Below are 21778 nucleotides of genomic sequence, written 5' to 3'. Positions count from 1 at the left end.
CAAGAATCCCTCTACACTTGATATCTCCTCTTAACAATTTTCCATCTGCTGACCCCTTCACTCTGCTCTTTGTCTATAAATTCTTAGCTTTCCTTGCTGTACTTAGAGTTGAATCTCCCTCTTCTATTGCAATGGTCTTTAATAAAGTCTTCCTTACCATGTTTATCAAGTGTCAAAAATTTTTCTTTAACATTATGAGACTGGCTCTTATGGACTTTGTCCTTGTGATGGAGTATATACTAGAGGTTAAACTCATTGTCTGTAGAGTCCAATCATCTAGTTACCCACCCTTTATCTGTTGCTTATGAGCTTTATGTCCTTAAGCAAGTTAGATGAACTTGTGATCCTCGATGATGAATGTGTGCTCTGAACTGATAGACTTAACTATGAGAAGATGAGATCTCACAGGCGAGATTGTATCCACACATACATTTTACCACTGTGACCTCTGCCCAAACTGAAGGGTTTGAGAATTCTGTGCTCCTTGCAAGCAAAGTATGCCTGTAATTGTGGGGTGTGGGGGGCGGGTAAAGACATGTTGACCATGAGCACCCAGCCTGTAAGCTTACCATCTGCAATTTGGGTACATGACTGGCTGGCTAGGAAGGTGATAAAAGGGTTAGGAAAAGACAGCAATCAAAAGGCCTTTTCTGAGTTTGAATCTGTGAATTCAGAGACTGCAGTCTTTGTCTCAGTGAAACTCTGAGTGGAAGTTCCTGCCTTTAGATTTAAACAATGATAAATGAAAGTTTCAGGCTTCATGCACCAAGATCTCACTCAGTTAAAAGTTATGAGTTCCCTGAATTTTAGTGATCAACACCACTTATTCCTTGGCCCAATGGCTCAATAATTTTGTTGAAAATTCATATCCTATATCCTATAAGTTATAATTAATGCCCATAACCTATTAAAATTTAATTTTATTTGCCACCCCAGTGCTCATTGACATAGATAAGAACACAACACACTGAGAACCATTTTTAAAATCAGAAGTAGGCAGTTGCCTCTGCATCATAACGATAACTCTATAATCAACTGGTACCTAGGAACTCCCCAGTGAACATACCTTTTGTCTCTGCACCTGGAATCATGGCCCCTGTGCAAAATGTTAGCCACCAACTTATGAAGGGAGAAAAGAAGTTCCTCAAACCCTCCCCAAAAGTAATCACATGTTCTTCTTGAAAAAGAAAATGGGATTTTTGCCTCTAAAAAAGTACTGTGGCATCAAATGGTAACACTATCTTACTAGTCACTTCTGTTGATATCTGATCTCCTGAATGTTTAGGACACTAACAATTTGATTTAAATTACAGATAGTGTAGCCTTAACCAAAACAGCTGGTATTGGTACAAAAACAGACACATAGACCAATGGAACAGAATAGAGAGCTCAGAACTAAGACCACACATCTACAGCCATCTGATCTTCAACAAACCTGACAAAAACAAGCAATAGGGAAAGGATGCCCTGTCTAATAAATGGTGCTGTGATAACTGGCTAGCCATATGCAGAAGATTGAAGCTGGACTCCTTCCTTGCACCTTATACAAAAATTAACTCAAGATGGATTAAAGACTTAGATGTAAAATCCAAAACTATACAAATCCTAGAAGAAAATCTAGGTAATACCATTCAGGATATAGGCATGGGCAAAGATTTCATGATGAAAATGTCAAAAGCAATTGCAACAAAACAAAAATTGACAAATGGGATCTAATTAAACTAAGGAGCTTCTGCACAGCAAAAGAAACTATTATCAGAGTGAACGGACAACCTACAGAATGGGAGAAAATTTTTGCCATCTATCCATCTGACAAAGGTCTAACATAAAGAATCTACAAGGAACTTAAACAAATTTAAAGAAAAAACAACCCCATTAAAAAGCAGGCAAAAGATATGAACAGACACTTCTCGAAAGAAGACATTTATGTGGCCAAGAAATACATGAAGAAAAGCTCCACATCACTAATCATTAGAGAAATGCAAATCAAAGCCACAATGAGATACCATCTCACACCAGTCAGAATGGCGATTATTAAAAAGTCAAGAAACAACAGATGCTGGCGATGCTATGGAGAAATAGGAACACTTTTACACTGCTGGTGGGAGTGTAAACTAGTTCAACCATTGTGGAAGACAGTGTGGCCATTCCTCAAAGATCTAGAACCAGAAATACCATTTGACCCAGCAATCCCATTACTGGGTATATACCCAAAGGAATGTAAATCATTCTATTATAAATATATATGCAAATGTATGTTCATTTCAGCATTATTTATAATAGCAAAGACATGGAATCAACCCAAATGCCCATCAGTGGTAGACTGGATAAAGAAAATGTACATATACACCATGGAATACTATGTAGCCATAAAAAGGAATGAGATCATGTCGTTTGCAGGGACATGGATGGAGCTAGAAGTCATTATACTCAGCAAACTAATGCAGGAACAGAAAACCAATCACCACAGGTTCTCACTTGCAAGTGAGAGCTGAACAATGAGAATGCATGGACACAGGGAGGGGAACAACACACAGTGGGGCCTATTGTGGGTGGGGGGAGGGAGAGCATCAGGAAAAATAGCTAATGCATGCGAGGCTTAATACCTAGGTATTAAGGTATTTTCCTCATTCCAAAGTCTGTTAATGTACCTTCTACAGCAGTCCTTGCTGAGCCTCCATTCGGTCAAGAGGAACTCAAAGGAGACAATTGTTTGATGTTTGTGTGTTTGGTTGGTTGATTCATTGTTTGGGGTTTGGAAGTGTCTGCACTGGGGCCATGCACTGAGCCACCCCCAAGCCCTTCCTTAAGGCTGTAGGTCTAAGAACATGCACATCGCCCCGAGCAACGACCTCCAGCAGAAGAAAGCAAATGCTGTTTTACTTCAAATCATGGATGCTGCTATCATATAATCTTTGCTAAGCTGCGAAACATGTTTATTTAGCAGATACTGTATGGAATTTTCTGAACACCTCTTTAACGTATGAGGAAACTTGTCCTGCTATGGATGCAATTCAGTTCTTCCTTTTTTATTACTCTTTCAAACATATATATTTATATTAAACTTAGATGATAATCAAAATTTTTTTAAAAAAGGATAAGGATGAAGATAAGGTTGATGGGTGCAGCAAACCACCATGGCACACGTTTAACTATGTAACAAACCTGTACATCCTACACATGTATCTCAGAATTTAAATAAAAAAAAAAATTGGAGATAGTGACAAGTAAAGAATGGTGTACTAGAAGGCCCCTTGCCAATTTGAATGGCCTTAACAGCATGAATGGCCCCATACATTTTATGAATAAAATATTATTCTTCCACTGCTTTCTTTCTGGACAGCATTTGTTGATGAATATCCTAATTTATATACCAAAACAGACTTCCCATTTATTTTTGGCTTCAGCAGTTCAGATTTGTCTTTAGCAGCACCATCATTAGATCAATCAAAAGAAAAACACATTCAAAAGACTAGAGAAATACTCCCTGTTGTCATTCAGTTTATTTAAAGCATTCATATGATCTCCAGCAAGTTGTCAGCTATTGGGTTTCTCACAATAGAACCAAAGGAATTTTTGAATTTCCAGGGTTCACTGAGTATTCATTCTTAGATCTGACTACCTCATAATCTGGGAGTAGCCTTACCTTTGATGGCAGCCAAAGTCTTTCAAAGACCCTAGACCCTATTCACATTTGCCCTGATTCTGGCCTAATTTGAGCTAATTAGAGTCATTGGTTAAAACTGGCATCCCCTGCTCAATATTAAGGGTTATCCTGCTATCCTGAAAAGTATTACATTTTACCCCAAAGCTCAGTTGAAAGACTATTCCTGGTCCTACTTCTCCAGGGAGCTATTTTTAGTTGAACCAGTCTAATGACTGGTTCATATTCAAGCAGAAATATTTCCTGTATATCCCTCTGAATAGCTCACTGCCTTCCCAGGTCCTGGTGGCTATTGGATCATTGGTAATTCTGGAGTTGCATAGTTCAATATGGGAGCCACAAGCCACATAGGATTATTTATGTTTAAACTAATCAAATGTATGTAAAATTAAAAATCTAGATTCCCAGTCACACTACCCACATATAAAGAGCCCAAGAGCCACATATGAGTCATACCTCCCATACTGTAGGGCACAGGTGTGGAATATTTTTATATCACAAAACATTCTACTGAAAAGTGCTGAGGAGTCATAATTGCCATGAAAAAGATGGTCTAGGAGGAGGACCATTTAAATGAAGCCAAGATAGCTTGAATCTATTAACTGGGTCTCCTCTGCCAGTAGCTACAGGACCTGGATTAAAAAAAAAAATCAACTGCAACCATTTGCATATGGGCTTGGGCATTAGTTTATTTCCCTTGTATCCTCTTCAAACAATAAGCTCCATGGTTCTCAACTCTGGCTGCATATTAGAATCACACAGAGAATCTGGTTTAATTGGTCTGGGGATGCAAGGCAGAAAACTGGTAGGCTTTATAAGCCCCAGGTGAGTTCTATTTTGTATTTAGGCTTGAAAAGTACTGATTTAGAAAATGCATTACCTCATTTAATCAAATAAGTATTCTATAAAGGCAGAGCTTCAGTGAAAATAAAACTTCCTCCATGTTTTATAGAAAAGCCTGCTGAATCCCAGACTTAACTAATGGGAATTAAGATAGAGCTGGCATTGTTATCCAGGTAGTTCATAGGGGCAAACTGAGAAGCTGGATTGGATCTAGTTTAGATAACCCTAACAATCACCATCCATTGCAGGTAGTCTTCTATACTAAACTAAAACTATAAAAATAATTATAGAAAGAAACATAAAATCCACTTTATTCACAACCCAATTATCGGCAGCTTGCAATAACAATTCTGCTATTCATTTCTGCATATATTCTCTCCAAAACCCTCACCAGAGTTATTAATATAGTTCACATTTATGTTACCTTTGGGATCTTTCACAGTTTTAGAGAATAATTGATCACTAGGGAATAATTTCTCCATTTATTTTCTCTTGACAGTTTCATTATGCTGAATTCATGAGTTTTTCTAACCATATAAATTGTTCATTTTTCATTACTATATAAAATGTAAATAATATCTTTACAATGGGAGATTATAAAGGATGGAAACTATTTCAGTCATTTTATTTCACTTTATTTTGTTTGAGTAGAAATCCAATTTTCTTTATTATTTTTTGGCAGAAACATAACTCCAGAATATTTAGATTAATATTACTGCTCATTCCTCTGATTCTTGCTGGGGAAAAATAGGAAAATTTAAGGCATAAAAGAATATTCTGCAAGTCTAAATATTTATGTCAGTGATAACCCAGATTGGGTTTAGGACAGTTTTATAGCCAATAATATTTATGCTCTTCAGGGGATAGTAAAAATGCAGTTACAAATACTATTTCAGTGTTATAAAACATTTGATTGGTAAGAATCACATCTTTAAAATTATTAGCAGTTGTATTTTGTGCCATTACAAATTCTACAGAATATGCTTAACATGTATCAGGTTACTGTCATATATTTTTTACATCTTTTCCTTTTTCTAAGTTGGTTATGCATTGTTCAAAAAATTAATATTTTGAATAGGGTGAATATTTTTATTATTTGTGATTTAAAAGATAATTGCATAACTTCTTTAAAATTGAAAAGAAAAGTAATAAAGTAATTTGAAACTTTCAAACTCACCACTGCCTGGTCAGGCCTTCTGTGATCTGGGCCTACCCTGTTGATCCACTGTATTTCCAGCTGTTTTTCAAGAAGCACCATCCACACGAGTCAGTATTATTTTCAAAAGGCTTCTATACTTGCAATTTCCTTTCCTGCATTTCTGAATTTGTCATGTTGCTTATCTTGCTCAGAATTTCCTTCATTCTCAAAAGTATGGGTGTGGTACAGATTTTCGGGCAGCAGCATGTAACACTTTAAAGAAAAGTTATGTGTTAATTGAAAAAAGGTTTAATTTTACTCTAGTCGATATAATTTTTATTGTATATGATATCATGGAAAACAGAATGTATGAATAATATAAACAATGAAAATGGAAAATAGTATATAAATCTACCTACCTATTGTTTTTATAGAATGATGCTGTGACATTCTCAACTTAGAGCAGTATAAATATAGATAATGGTTCTCCAACTTTAGCTAGCAACAGAATCACTCAGACAACTTACTAAAACAGATTTATGGACCTGAACCCAGAGCTTCTGATTCAGTAGTTCTGGGGTTGGGGCCTAAGAAACTGCATTTCTTAGAAGTTCCCAGGCAATGCCCATGCTGCTAGCCCAGAGACCACACTTTAAGAAGTCTTAATGGAGACATTCAAAAAGTTCCAATTCACTGGAATTTTGTATTTTGGCATACAAAAAAATGTATATACTTAATATGCCTATGGTTCTTCGAAAAATCAGTCAGTTTTAAATGAGAGGCCAATTTGTAAACCACAACAAAATTAACTTAGTATCATGGAGGAAATAACAGCAAGTCCATTTTAGGCAGAAGACTCATCTTTAAGCTAATGGAAACTAAGATGGAGTCATAAAATATCTCTTGATTTCAATAATCTTTGTTGCAACATTGTTTGTTACATAGAAAAAACTGGAAACAACCAAAGGGCCTATTTAACAGAGGCTCATAAGCTATGATAGATCTAAATATAAAGGACTTAAAAATAATTTGATTGATTTGGATGTGCTGATACGGAAAGACTTTCAAGATATGATACAAGGCTACAGTAACCAAAACAGCATGGTACTGGTACAAAAACAGACACACCGACCAATGAAACAGAACAGAGGGCCCAGAAATAAAGCTGCACATCTACAACCATCTGATCTTTGACAAACCTGACAAAAACAAGCAATAGGGAAAGGACTCCCTGTTCAATAAATGGTGCTGGGATAACTGGCTAGCCATATGCAGAAGATTGAAACTGGACCCCTTCCTTAAACCTTATACAAAAATTAACTCAAGATGGATTAAAGACTTAAATGTAAAATCCCAAAGTATAAAAACCCTGGAAGACAACCTAGGCAATGCCATTCTGGACATAGGATCAGGCAAAGATTTCATGACGAAGATGCCAAAAGCATGGTACTGGTATAAAAGTAAATACATAGACTAATGGAACAGAATAGAGAACCCAAAAATAAAGCCAAATACTTCAGCCAAATGATCTTTGATGAAGCATACAAAAACATAAATTGGGAAAACGACATCCAATTCATTAAATGATGCTGGGAAAATTTGATAGCCACATGTGGAGAATGAAACTGGATCCCTATCTCTCACAATGTACAAAAATTGACTCAAGATGAATTAAAGACTTAAATCTAAGACCTGAAACCATAAAAATTCTAGAAGAAAACCTACATAAAATTCTTCTGGGCATTGGCCTAGGCAAAGAATTTATGACTAAGACCCCAAAAGCAATGATGAGTGGATAAAGAAAATGTGGTGAGTATATATATGTGTGTATATATATGTGTGTGTGTGTGTGTGTGTAGATATGTTGGTGTGTGTGTATATATATAAAAGTTTTATTTATATATGCACATACATATGTGTGTATGTGTGTGTGTATGTATATGTATATATATATACATACACACATGTATGGAATACTACTCAGCCATAAAAATACTGCTCAGCCATGGAATACTACTCAGCCATAAAAAGTAACGAAATAATGTCTTTTGCAGCAATTTGGATGGAACTGGAGGCCATTATTCTAAGTGAAGTAATTCGAATCGGAAACCAAATACCACATGTTCTCACTTATAAGTGGCAGCTAAGCTATGTGCACACAAAGGCATACAGAGTGGTATAATGGACACTGGAGGCTCAGAAGGGGAGAGGATGACAGGTGGGTGAGGGATGAAAAACTACCTATTGGGTATAATGCACACAACTCAGGTGATGGGTACACTAAAATCCTAGATTTCACCACCATACAATTCAGCCAGGGGACAAAAGACCACTTGTACCCCCACAAAGCTATTGAAGTAAAAAAAGAGTTAAGTTGCAGAAAAGATGTGTGATTTCTTTTAATAAATAATAATAAATATACATTTTATATTAAATTATATACACATTTATGTTAATATATTTATATATCTTTATAATTGAATATAATTATATATGTACATATAAAAAATATATATATATGACTTTCAGCATAGGATGCATATTACTCTAAACAGGTTTTCTCTTTATGTTATACAAAAAGCTTGAGACTAGTTACCTTCTGAGACAGGATTTGGTGAAGGAAAAGTGATTTTAATTATTAATTGTATACTTTTCTATATCATTTGCATTTTAACCATATATATGCATTATTTCTCATTTTAAAATATCAATAATTCATACCTGCTACAATGACTATCATAAGAAAGACAGACAATAACAAATGATGGCAAGGACATAGAAAAATGAGAACATTCACACTGTGCTGGTGGGATGGTAAAATGGTACAGCCACTTTAAAAAGTAGTGTGGCAGCTTCCTAAAAATTAAACATAAATTTCCTACACAACCCAGCAATTCCACTAATAGGTATATATCCAAGATAAATGAAAATATATATCCACAAAAAGAATGTCACATGAATGTTCATAGCAGCATCATTCAAAATAGTCTAAAAGTGAAAACAATCCAAATGTCCACCAGCTGGTGAACGGATAAACAAAATGTGGTACAGACTATTCCATTAATAGAAAAGAATAATGAATGGAACAAAGCTGGACAGAGAATGACTTTGACGAGTTGAGAGAAGAAGGCTTCAGACGATCAAACTACTGCAAGCTAAAGGAGGAAGTTCGAACCCATGGCAAAGAAGTTAAAAACCTTGAAAAAAAATTAGATGAATGGCTAATTAGAATAACCAATGCAGAGAAGTCCTTAAAGGACCTGATGGAGCTGAAAACCACGGCATGAGAACTATGTGACGAATGCACAAGCCTCAGTAGCCAATTCGATCAACTGGAAGAAAGGGTATCAATGATGGAAGATCAAATGAATAAAAAGAAGCGAGAAGAGAAGTTTAGAGAAAAAAGAATAAAAAGAAATGAACAAAGACTCCAAGAAATATGGGACTATGTGAAAAGACCAAATCTACGTCTGACTGGTGTACCTGAAAGTGACAGGGAGAATGGAACCAAGTTGGAAAACACTCTGCAGGATATTATCCGGGAGAACTTCCCTAATCTAGCAAGGCAGGCCAACATTCAAATTCAGGAAATACAGAGAAAGCCAAAAAGATACTCCTCGAGAAGAGCAACTCCAAGACACATAATTGTCAGATTCACCAAAGTTGAAATGAAGGAAAAAATGTTAAGGGCAGCCAGAGAGAAACACCGGTTACCCACAAAGGGAAGCCCATCAGACTAACAGCCGATCTCTCGGCAGAAACTCTACAAGCCAGAAGAGAGTGGGGGCCAATATTCAACATTCTTAAAGAAAAGAATTTTCAACTCAGAATTTCATATCCAGCCAAACTAAGCTTCATAAGTGAAGGAGAAATAAAATCCTTTACAGACAAGCAAATGCTGAGAGATTTTGTCACCACCAGGCCTGCCCTAAAAGAGCTCCTGAAGGAAGCACTAAACATGGAAAGGAACAACCGGTACCAGCCACTGCAAAAACATGCCAAATTGTAAAGACCATCGATGCTAGGAAGAAACTGCATCAACTAACGAGCAAAATAGCCAGCTAACATCATAATGACAGGATCAAATTCACACATAACAATATTAACCTTAAATGTAAATAGGCTAAATGCTACAATTAAAAGACACAGACTGGCAAATTGGATAAAGAGTCAAGACCCATCAGTGTGCTGTATTCAGGAAACCCATCTCACATGCAGAGACACACATAGGCTCAAAATAAAGGGATGGAGGAAGATCTACCAAGCAAATGGAAAACAAAAAAAGGCAAGGGTTGCAATCCTAGTCTCTGATAAACCAACAAAGATCAAAAGAGACAAAGAAGGCCATTACGTAATGGTAAAGGGATCAATTCAACAGGAAGCAAGTCCTTAGAGACCTAAAAAGAGACTTAGACTCCCACACAATAACAATGGGAGACTTTAACACCCCAGTGTCAACATTAGACAGATCAACGAGACAGAAAGTTAACAAGGATATCCAGGAATTGAACTCAGCTCTGCACCAAGCGGAACTAATAGACATCTACAGAACTCTCCACCCCAAATCAACAGAATATACAATCTTTCCAGCACCACACCACACCACACCTATTCCAAAATTGACCACATAGTTGGAAGTAAAGCACTCCTCAGCTAATGTAAAAGCACAGAAATTATAGCAAACTGTCTCTCAGACCACAGTGCAATCAAACTAGAACTCAGGATTAAGGAACTCACTCAAAACCGCTCAACGACATGGAAACTGAACAACCTGTTCCTGAATGACTACTGGGTACATAACGAAATGAAGGCAGAAATAAAGATGTTCTTTGAAACCAATGAGAACAAAGACACAACATACCAGAATCTCTGGGACATATTCAAAGCAGTGTGTAGAGGGAAATTTATAGCACTAAATGCCCACAAGAGAAAGCAGGAAAGATCTAAAACGGACACCCTAACATCACAATTAAAAGAACTAGAGAAGCAAGGGCAAACACATTCAAAAGCTAGCAGAAGGCAAGAAACAACTAAGATCAGAGCAGAACTGAAGGAAATAGAGACACAAAAAACCCTTCAAAAAATCAATGAATCCAGGAGCTGGTTTTTTGAAATGATCAACAAAATTGACAGACCGCTAGAGCAAGACTAATAAAGAAGAAAAGAGAGAAGAATCAAATAGACGCAATAAAAAATGATAAAGGGGATATCACCACTGATCCCACAGAAATACAAACTACCATCAGAGAATACCATAAACACCTCTACGCAAATAAACTAGAAAATCTAGAAGAAATGGATAAATTCCTCAACACATACATCCTCCCAAGACTAAACCAGGAAGAAGTTGAATCTCTGAATAGACCAATAACAGGCTCTGAAATTGAGGCAATAATTAATAGCTTACCAACCAAAAAAAGTCCAGGACCAGATGGATTCACAGCCGAATTCTACCAGAGGTACAAGGAGGAACTGGTACCATTCCTTCTGAAACTACTCCAATCAATAGAAAAAGAGAGAATCCTCCGTAACTCATTTTATGAGGCCAGCATCATCCTGATACCAAAGCCTGGCAGAGACACAACAAAACAAAAAAAGAGAATTTTAGACCAATATCCCTGATGAACATCGATGCAAAAATCCTCAATAAAATACTGGCAAACTGAATCCAGCAGCACATCAAAAAGCTTATCCACCATGATCAAGTGGGCTTCATCCCTGGGATACAAGGCTGGTTCCACATACGCAAATCAGTAAATGTAATCCAGCATATAAACAGAACAAAAGACAAAAACCATATGATAATCTCAATAGATGCGGAAAAAGCCTTTGACAAAATTCAACAACTCGTCATGCTAAAAACTCTCAATAAATTAGGTATTGATGGGACGTATCTCAAAATAATCAGAGCTATCTATGACAAACCCACAGCCAATATCATACTGAATGGGCAAAAACTGGAAGCATTCTCTTTGAAAACTGGCACAAGACAGGGATGCCCTCTCTCATCACTCCTATTCAACATAGTGTTGGAAGTTCTGGCCAGGGCAATCAGGCAGGAGAAGGAAATAAAGGGTATTCAATTAGGAAAAGAGGAAGTCAAATTGTCCGTGTTTGGAGATGACATGATTGTATATCTAGAAAACCCCACCATCTCAGCCCAAAATCTCCTTAAGCTGATAGGCAACTTCAGTAAAGTCTCAGGATACAAAATCAATGTGCAAAAATCAGAAGCATTCTTATACACCAATAACAGACAAACAGAGCCAAATCATGAGTGAACTCCCATTCACAATTGCTTCAAAGAGAATAAAATACCTAGGAATCCAACTTACAAGGGATGTGAAGGACCTCTTCAAGGAGAACTACAAACCACTGCTCAGTGAAATAAAAGAGGATACAAACAAATGGAAGAACATTCCATGCTCATGGGTAGGAAGAATCAATAGAATCGTGAAAATGGCCATACTGCCCAAGGTAATTTACAGATTCAATGCCATCCCCTTCAAGCTACCAATGACTTTCTTCACAGAATTGGAAAAAACTACTTTAAAGTTCATATGGAACCAAAAAAGAGCCCGCATTGCCAAGTCAATCCCAAGCCAAAAGAACAAAGCTGGAGGCATCACGCTACCTGACTTCCAACTATACTACAAGGCTACAGTAAGCAAAGAGCATGGTACTGGTACCAAAACAGAGATATAGACCAATGGAACAGAACAGAGCCCTCAGAAATAATGCTGCATATCTACAACCATCTGATCTTTGACAAACCTGACAAAAACAAGAAATGGGGAAAGGATTCCCTATTTAATAAATGGTGCTGGGAAATGGGGAAACGATTCCCTATTTAATAAATGGTGCTGGCTAGCCATATGTAGAAAGCTGAAACTGGATCCCTTCCTTATACCTTATACAAAAATTAATTCAAGATGGATTAAAGACCTAAATGTTAGACCTAAACCCATAAAAACCCTAGAAGGAAACCTAGGCAATACCATTCAGGACATAGACATGGGCAAGGACTTCATGTCTAAAACACCAAAAGCAATGGCAACAAAAGCCAAAATTGACAAATAGGATCCGATTAAACGAAAGAGCTTCTGCACAGAAAAGAAACTACCATCAGAGTGAACAGGCAACCTACAAAATGGGAGAAAATTTTTGCAATCTACTCATGTGACAAAGGGCTAATATCCAGAATCTACAATGAACTCAAACAAATTTACAAGAAAAAAACAAACAACCCCATCAAAAAGTGGGTGAAGGATATGAACAGACACTTCTCAAAAGAAGACATTTATGCAGCCAACGGACACATGAAAAAATGCTCATTATCACTGGCCATCAGAGAAATGCAAATCAAAACCACAATGAGATACCATCTCACACCAGTTAGAATGGCGATCATTGAAAAGTCAGGAAACAACAGGTGCTGGAGAGGATGTGGAGAAATAGGAACACTTTTACACTGCTGGTGGGAGTGTAAACTAGTTCAACCATTGTGGAAGTCAGTGTGGTGATTCCTCAGGGATCTAGAACTAGAAATACCATTTGACCCAGCAATCCCATTACTGGGTATATACCCAAAGGACTATAAATCATGCTGCTATAAAGACACATGCATGCGTATGTTTATTGCAGCACTATTCACAATAGCAAAGACTTGGAACCAACCCAAATGTCCAACAATGATAGACTGGATTAAGAAAATGTGGCACATATACACCATGGAATACTATGCAGCCATAAAAAAGAATGAATTCATGTCCTTTGTAGGGACATGGATGAAGCTGGAAACCATCATTCTCAGCAAAGTATCTCAAGGACAAAAAACCAAACACCACATGTTCTCACTCATAGGTGGGAATTGAACAATGAGAACACGTGGACACAGGAAGGGGAACATCACACGCCAGGGCCTTTTGTGGGGTGGGGGGAGGGGGGATGGATAGCATTAGGAGATATACCTAATGTTAAATGATGAGTTAATGGGTGCAGCACACCAACATGGCACATGTATACATATGTAACTAACCTGCACGTTGTGCACATGTACCTTAGAACTTAAAGTATTAAAAAAAAAAAGAAGAATGTGCTGATAGATGCTAAAACATAGATGAATCTTGAAAACACTACACTATAACTTCTTGTCTGGCATGTAAAGAGCTTGGAAGTCATCTCTTCCATTCACATAGTAAGAAAAAAGCTGACCAAACTTAGATCCATATGAGAATTGAGGTCACAGAGCAAACCACTGCCCCTAAAACTAAAGAAACAGATGAGTAGATACAGAGGAAAATGGCACAGCCTCTGTGGTAAACAGTATGGTGAGTTCTCAAAAAATTAACAATAGAATTACCACATGATCCAGTAATTCCACTTTCATTTATATACCCAAAAGAGTAGAACAGGAACAAATATTTGTACACCCGTGTTTATAGCAGCATTTGTCAAAATAGCCAAAAGGTAGAGGAAGCCCAAGTGTCAGCTGATGGATGAATAATTAAGCAAAATGTGGTATATACATACAATGTAATATGATTCAGTTAAATAAAGGAAGGAAATTCCAACACATACTACAACATGGATGAATCTTGAAGACATTATGCTAAGTGAAATAAGCCAGCCACAAAGAAATAAATAGGTATGATTACACCCACATAAGGTACTTATAGTAGCTAAATTTATAGAGACAAAAAGTAGAATGATGGTTGCCAGGAACTGGGGGTAGGAGATAAGGAATTAAGTTTAATGGGGAGAGTTTCAGTTTTGCAAGATAAAAAACGTTCTGGAGGTAGATGGTAGTGATAGTTGCATAGCAGTGTGAATGTATTTAATGCGACTAAACTGTACACTTAAAAATGGTTAAAATGGCAAACTTTATGTAATCTATGCTTTACTGAAATTTTTAAAATAATTTTAAAAATAAACAATATAAAGTTTTATCTTTAATAAGAATTATTTCTATTTAGTAACAATAGACTTACTATTATTTCTATTTTAATTTCTTCTGTGAATTGCCTACTTATATTCTTTGCCCATCTTCCTGTTAGTTGCCTTTTTTGTTTCATAGAAGCTTTTTGTATAATAGGGTTTTAAAAATCTTTTGATTTTTCTATCAATTCAAGTTTACAGAGAAACTGAAAGAATTCTAGAAGGGATTCCAATCCCTTCTAGAATTTATTCAGTTTTATTCTGTCCTTTTTGCTTTATAATGTTCTCTATGTTCATATGTAGATGTATGTGTTATAAACATTATGTACATATATTTATAAACATGATAAATATTTAATACATAAACTATTATTTTTTCTGAACTATAGAGGGGTAACTTGGAAACATAATGTCTCTTTACCCGTAAAACTTTAGTATTTCTTAAGAAATGATAATATATCATCACAACACAATTACCAAAAATAGGAAATTTAACACTGACTCAACTTATCATCTAATTCATAATCCATATTCAAGTTGCATTTGTCATAATAATGTCCTTTATAGATTTTTTTGGACTAAGATTGAATCTAGGACCATGCACTAAATTTGTGGGTTTTTTTAGTCTCTCTTAATCTGGAATAGTTAATTTATATTTCTTTTTGTGTCTTGACCTACATATTTTTAACACCAGTCTGTAGAATATTTTTCAATTTGGTTTTATCTGAAGTTTTCTCATGGTTACTTTCAGGTTATACATCTTCGGGAGGAGTATCCCAGATGTAATGTTATGTCCTTCTCAATGGGTTATATTTTTTCAAAATATTGTGATGGCAATTTTGATCATTAGATTGTAATGGTGTCTATTATGTTTCTCTACTGTAAAGTACTTTTTTTACTTTTATAAGTAATAGGTAATTTGGGGCAGATACTTAGTTCCCATAAACTCACCCATTAATTTTTTTAAAAATCTATTGCAATTTTCTAACATGATCATTCTTTTTACCTTTATCAGCTGCCATTCTATTGAAAGAAATAGCTTTTCCTTTTTCCTCCCTCTGCTTCCTTCTCCCTTTTTCTCTCCTTTCCTCACCACCACCTCCTTTTCTTCCTTCTTTTAATTTCATATGAGCAGAGCTCATAGATTTTATTTTGTTCAACTATTTATAATCCATTGGTACTATTAATTACTTCGATGGCTAATCTCTTTAATCTCCTTTTATCTACATTTTCACAGCCTGTTTTGTCTTTTTTAATAATTGTTCACATTAAAAAAACAGAGTACCCTCAACTATTTCTAAATTGATTTGTTCATTTTCTCAAATAATTAAGTTTTAAGAACACTTTGTATATATTGAATAACAGTTCTTTATCAGATATGTCTTTTGTAAAGATTTTCTCTGTGGCTTATTCTCTTTTAATGTTTTTACAGAGCAGACATTTTTCATTTTAATGAAGTCTAGCTTATCAATTATTTCTTTCATGATTGTGCCTTTGGTGTCATATCTAAACAGTCATTGACACACCCAAGGACACCTAGATTTGTCATCTAGAAGTTGTATGATTTTGCATTTTCTATTTATGTCAGCCATTGAATAATTCTCTTTTTAAAGAATCCCTGATTCATTTTAATGGAGAATAATATTTAGAAATGTAGATTTGGGTGCTAGGTGTGCTCATTCCTATCGATGTGTCATTGCTTTTAGGTTCTCTGAGCAGGAACAGCTAAAGGATGTGTGCGTTTGTATAAACCTGTGGGTTCATGCAGATATTTTCAACTCTAATTCAATATACTACAGGGTTAATCTACTCATTCCTCTTTCCATATTTAAACTTACCTTTTCCAATAATGGGAAAACATGGTGGCTGTTACCCTTAATGTGTTTGCTTGTTTGCTTGAACTTAAAATGCACAAAAAGGATCACCAAGCCATACAGTGATGAAAACCAAACATATAACTAGAGCTCAATATTTATTTGTAGTTCTCATTCTGGGAGTTGAATTTACATGGAGGAATGAATCTTAGTTATTATAACAGGTGAGTTTTGACAATGCCTGCAGCTGTGTAACCCACAATTTGATTATGTAACAGAACATTGCCATCACTCTAAGAACGATTCCTCATACTCCTTTCTAATCAAGTTCTATTAGTACACACTCCTTATAGTAAAAAACTGCTAAACAATTTTTCAAAGTAGTTGTACCATTTTACACCCTTACCAGCAATAAGAGTTACTGCACATTCTCATCAACATTTGGTATTGTCACTTTATAACTTTAGCCATTCTCGTGTGTGTGTGTGTGTGTGTGTGTGTATAATAGGAGTACCTCACTGTGGCTTTAACTTGCTATTCACTGATGACTAATGGTGAATACTGTTTACATGCATTTTCATCATTTGTGTGTCCTTTGTATACCTTCTTTTTGTGTATCTGCTTTTAGAAAAAAAACACTCAATTTTTATTTGAGTGTCATTTTAATATTAACATAAAAGTTCTTTACATATTCTGCAGAGAAGTCTATTATAAGCTATATGTATTATAAACACTTTTTCTCCATTCATAGCGTGCTTGTTTGCTTAATGCTGTCTTTTTATGTGTGAAGTTTTTAATTTTGATCAAGTCTAATTATCGAGCTTACTTTAATGGTTACTAATTTATTTCCCATCAGTAAGGTCGCAAACTTATTCTCCTATGTGTGCTTTAAGGTGCTTTATACTTTGGGATTTAAGATTTAGGTACGTGATTCATCTTGATTTCTGTGCATGATTTGAGATAGAATTCAAGGTTTATTTGGTGGTTACACACAAAGCTGTGGAAGTCGTGCTGTATGTGAACTACTCTGCCGTTACTGCAAGTGCATTCCCTTCTTTACTTCTCTTTTGATATCATTTTTTACCTCTTTTCCCATTGACATCTATAAGAATGAGTAGTCTGACATGTTTTTCTTTTAAGTTTTAAGCTTCAGGATTTCCTATGATTCTTTCTATCATTACGGTTAAACATATTTTCCTAATTATTCTTCTAATTTAAATTGTATTTTTTGGCCTTAACTCTCTAATCCAGAGTTTTGTATATATTGTACAACAGGAGTTCGGTTTCTTTTCATTTTAGTTCTTGAACACTTCATCTTTAATCTTTAGAATTTATTTATTAAATATAAATGTATTTAGCTCTCAAAATTTCTGATTTTAATTGCATTATGTAATATATATGTGTGTGTGTATATATATATAAATGTACTTTGGAATTTGATATTTTAATATAGTAAATGATATTGCTGTGTCTCAATACTTTTTTCAGGTCTTGTTATAAGTAGCCGACAATTATAATTACAATTTTTTTTGAAAAAGGCATTGTCCCTTCTTGTTATATTTCTTTCTAAATATTTTATAATTTTTACGGTTTTGAAAAAGGATTTGAATTTCTCCACATCCTTACCAACAGTGGTTATTCTCTTTCTTTCTCTCCTCTCCCCAACCCTGTCCTTTTTTCTTCTAATAATGGCCATCCTAATGACTATGAAGTGGTATCTCATTGTAGTTTTGATTTGCATTTCCCTAAGGATTACTGATGCCATTTTTGTGTCTTCTTCAGAGAAACGTCTGTTTAGATTTTTTGCCCATTTTAAAATCAAGTTATTTGTTTTTGTGCTGTTGAGTTGTAAGTATTCCTTATAAAATTAGGATATTAGCCCCTTATCAGTTATACGGTTTGCAAATATATATATTTTTTTACCAGTCAGTAGGTTGCCTTTTCATTTTGTTAATTGTTTTCTTTGCAGTGTGGGAGGTTTTTTCTTGACACAGCCTTATTTATTTATTTATTTATTTATTTATTTATTTTATTTTTTAGCCTGAGCTTTTGGTATAATATACAAAAAAATCACTGCCAAAGTCAGCATCAAGGATCTTTTCTCCTATGTTCTCTTCTAGGAGTTTTATAGTTTCAGGTCTTACATGTAGGTCTCCTATCCATTTTGAGTTGATTTTTGTGTATGGTGTAAGATAAAAGTTCAATTATATTTTTTGCATATGGAAATCCAGTTTTCCTAGCACCATTTATTGAAGAGACTATTCTTTCCCCATTGCATACACCTGGAGTCCTGGAGTCCTTGTAAAAATTAATTGATCATTGGGCCTGGTGTGGTGGGAGTTCAAGACCAGCCTTGGCAATGTAGCAAGATCCTGCCTCTACAAAAAATTAAAAAAATAGCTGAATGTGGTGGTGTGCACCTGTAGTCTTAGCAATTTGAAAGGCTGGGGCAGGAGGATTGTTTGAACCCAGGAGTTAAAGGTGACAGTGAGCTATGATCATGCCACTGCGTTCTAGCCCAAGTGACAAAGTAGGTCTCTGTCTCAACAACAAAAAAAATAGTCTACCATAAACATTTGGATTTCTGATTTCTCTGTTCCATTGGTCTGTGTTTCTGTTTTTGTGCCATTACCATATGAGTTTGATTACTATAGCTTTGAAATATAATTTTAAATCAGGACATGTGATGCCTCCAATTGTTTTTACCTTTTATCTGTAACTGCTTTGTCTATTCATGGTTTTTTTTGTGGTTTCATACAAATTTTAGGATTGTTTTCTATTTATGTGAATAATACCATTGGAATTTTGATTGGTATTTTGTTAAGTCTGTATTATTGCTTTGAGTACTATGAACATAACAATGTTAATTATTCCCATCCATGAACACTGAATATTTTGCCATTTATTTGTGACTTCTTCAATTTCTTCCATCAATGTTTTCTAGTTGTCAGTGTGCAAATCTTTCACCTCCTTGGTTAAATTAATGCTTAGCTTTTTTATGCTATCATAAATGAAATTATTTCTTTTAAAGTTTCTTTTTCAGTTAGGTCATTATTTGTTTATAGAAATGTATCTGATTTTTGTATGTTGATTTTGTATCCTGCAAAGTTAGCACTTATATAATGTAGTCTTTAGGGTTTCCCATATATAAGATCATGTTGTCTTCGAACAGAGTATTTTTCTTTCTGATTTGGTTGCAATCCAAATTTGTTTGATTGTCCTTGATAGTACTTCTAGTACTGTGTTGAACAAATAGAACTGGTGAGAGTGGACATCCCTGCCTTGTAGCTGATCTTGGTGGAAAAGTTTTAAGGTGTTCTCTGTTGATTATGATGTTAGCTGTGGGTTTTTTTTTTATTATTATACCTTAAGTTCTGGGGTACATGTGCAGAACGTGCAGGTTTGTTACATAGGTATACATGTGGTTTGCTGCACCCATCAACCCATCATCTACATTAGGTATTTGTCCTAATGCTATCCCTCCCCTAGCCCCCCAACCCCCGACAAGCCCCAGTGTGTGATGTTCCCCTCCCTGTGTCCATGTATTCTCACTGTTCAACTCCCACTTATGAGTAAGAACATGCAGTGTTTGGTTTTCTGTTCTTGTGTTAGTTTGCTGTGAATGATGGTTTCCAGCATCATCCATGTCCCTGCAAAGGACGTGAACTCATTCTTTTTTATGGCTGCATAGTATGCCATGGTGTATATGTGCCACATTTTCTTCATCCAGTCTATCACTGATGGGCATTTGGGTTGGTTCCAAGTCTTTGCTATTGTAAATAGTGCTGCAATAAACATACATGTGCATGTGTCTTTATAGCAGAATGATTTATAATCCTTGGGGTATATATCCAGTAGTGGGATTGCTGGGTCAAATGGTATTTATAGTTCTAGATTCTTGAGGAATCACCACAGTGTCTTCCACAATGTTTGAACTAATTTACAGTCCCACCAGCAGTGTAAAAGTGTTCCTGTTTCTCCACATCCCCTCCAGCATCTGTTGTTTCCTGACTTTTTAATGATCGCCATTCTAACTGGCATGAGATGGTATCTCATTGTGGTTTTGATTTGCATTTCTCTAATGACCAGTGATGATGAGCTTTTTTTCATATGTTTGTTGGCTGCATAAACGTCTTATTTTGAGAAGTGTCTGTTCATATCCTTTGCCTACTTTTTGATGGGATTGTTTTTTTCTTGTAAATTTGTTTAAGTTCTTTGTAGATTCTGGATATTAGCCCTTTGTCAGATGGATAGATTGCAAAAATTTTCTCCCATTCTGTAGGTTGCCTGTTCACTCTGATGATAGTTTCTTTTGCTGTGCAGAAGCTCTAGTTTAATTAGATCTCATTTGTCAATTTTGGCTTTTACTGCAATTGCTTTTAGTGTTTTAGTCATGAAGTCTACCCATGCCTATGTCCTGAATGGTATTGCCTAGGTTTTCTTCTAGGGTTTTTATGGTTTTAGGTCTTACGTTTAAGTCTTTAATCCATCTTGAGTTAATTTTTATATAAAGTGTAAGGAAGGGGTCCAGTTTCAGTTTTCTGCATATGACTAGCCAGTTTTCCCAACACCATTTATTAAATAGGGAATCCTTTCCCCATTGCTTGTTTTTGTCAGGTTCATCAAAAATCAGATGGTTTTACACGTGTGGCATTATTTCTGAGGCCTTTGTTCTGTTCCATTGGTCTATATATCTGTTTTGGTACCAGTACCGTGCTGTTTTGGTTACTGTGGCCTTGTAGTATAGTTTGAAGTCAGGTAGCATGATGCCTTCAGCTTTCTTTTTTTTTTTTTTTTTTTTTTTTGCTTATGATTGTCTTGGCTATGCAGGCTCTTTTTTGGTTCCATATGAAATTTAAAGTAGTTTTTTACAATTCTGTGAAGAAAGTCAATGGTAGCTTGATTGGGACAGCATTGAACCTATAAATTACTTTGGGCAGTATGGCCATTTTCACGATATTGATTCTTCCTATCCATGACCATGGAATGTTTTTCCATTTATTTATGTTCTCTCTTATTTCCTTGAGCAGTGGTTTGCAGTTCTCCTTGAAGAGGTCCTTCACATCCCTTGTAAGTTGGATTCCTAGGTATTTGATTCTCTTTGTAGCAATTGTGAATGGGAGTTCACTCATGATTTGGCTCTCTGTTTGTCTGTTATTGGTGTATAGGAATGCTTGTGATTTTTGCACATTGCTTTTTTATCCTGAGACTTTGCTGAAGTTGCTTATCAGCTTAAGGAGATTTGGGGCCTGGATGATGGGGTTTTCTAAATATACAATCATGTCATCTGCAAACAGAGACAATTTGACTTCCTCTTTTCCTAAGTGAATACCCTTTATTTCTTTCTCTTGCCTGATTGCCCTGGCCAGAACTTCCAACACT

At 35.6% G+C, this 21778-nt stretch overlaps 1 protein-coding gene across 30 annotated transcripts in view; it reads right to left on the bottom strand.

Annotated features, from left to right (window-relative positions):
- The window catches only part of CCDC7 (coiled-coil domain containing 7), a 411675-nt gene that overhangs the window by 603 nt on the left and 389294 nt on the right, over positions 1-21778 (bottom strand). For 27 of the 30 annotated variants that reach the window (XM_063781579.1, XM_063781583.1, XM_063781586.1 and 24 more), the window contains one exon: positions 5685-5918. In XM_063781579.1, the coding sequence (XP_063637649.1) occupies positions 5872-5918 (47 nt within the window). In that variant the 3' untranslated portion in view covers positions 5685-5871. Of the gene's footprint in view, positions 1-5684; positions 5919-11052; positions 11215-21778 lie in introns of all 30 variants that reach the window. The other 3 variants (XM_063781580.1, XM_063781589.1, XM_063781581.1) reach the window with 2 other exon arrangements.

The sequence above is a fragment of the Pan troglodytes genome, chromosome 8, assembly GCF_028858775.2.
Source record: "Pan troglodytes isolate AG18354 chromosome 8, NHGRI_mPanTro3-v2.0_pri, whole genome shotgun sequence".
NCBI classification, from domain to species: Eukaryota; Metazoa; Chordata; class Mammalia; order Primates; family Hominidae; genus Pan; species Pan troglodytes.
This window is presented reverse-complemented; position numbering and strand designations above follow the sequence as displayed.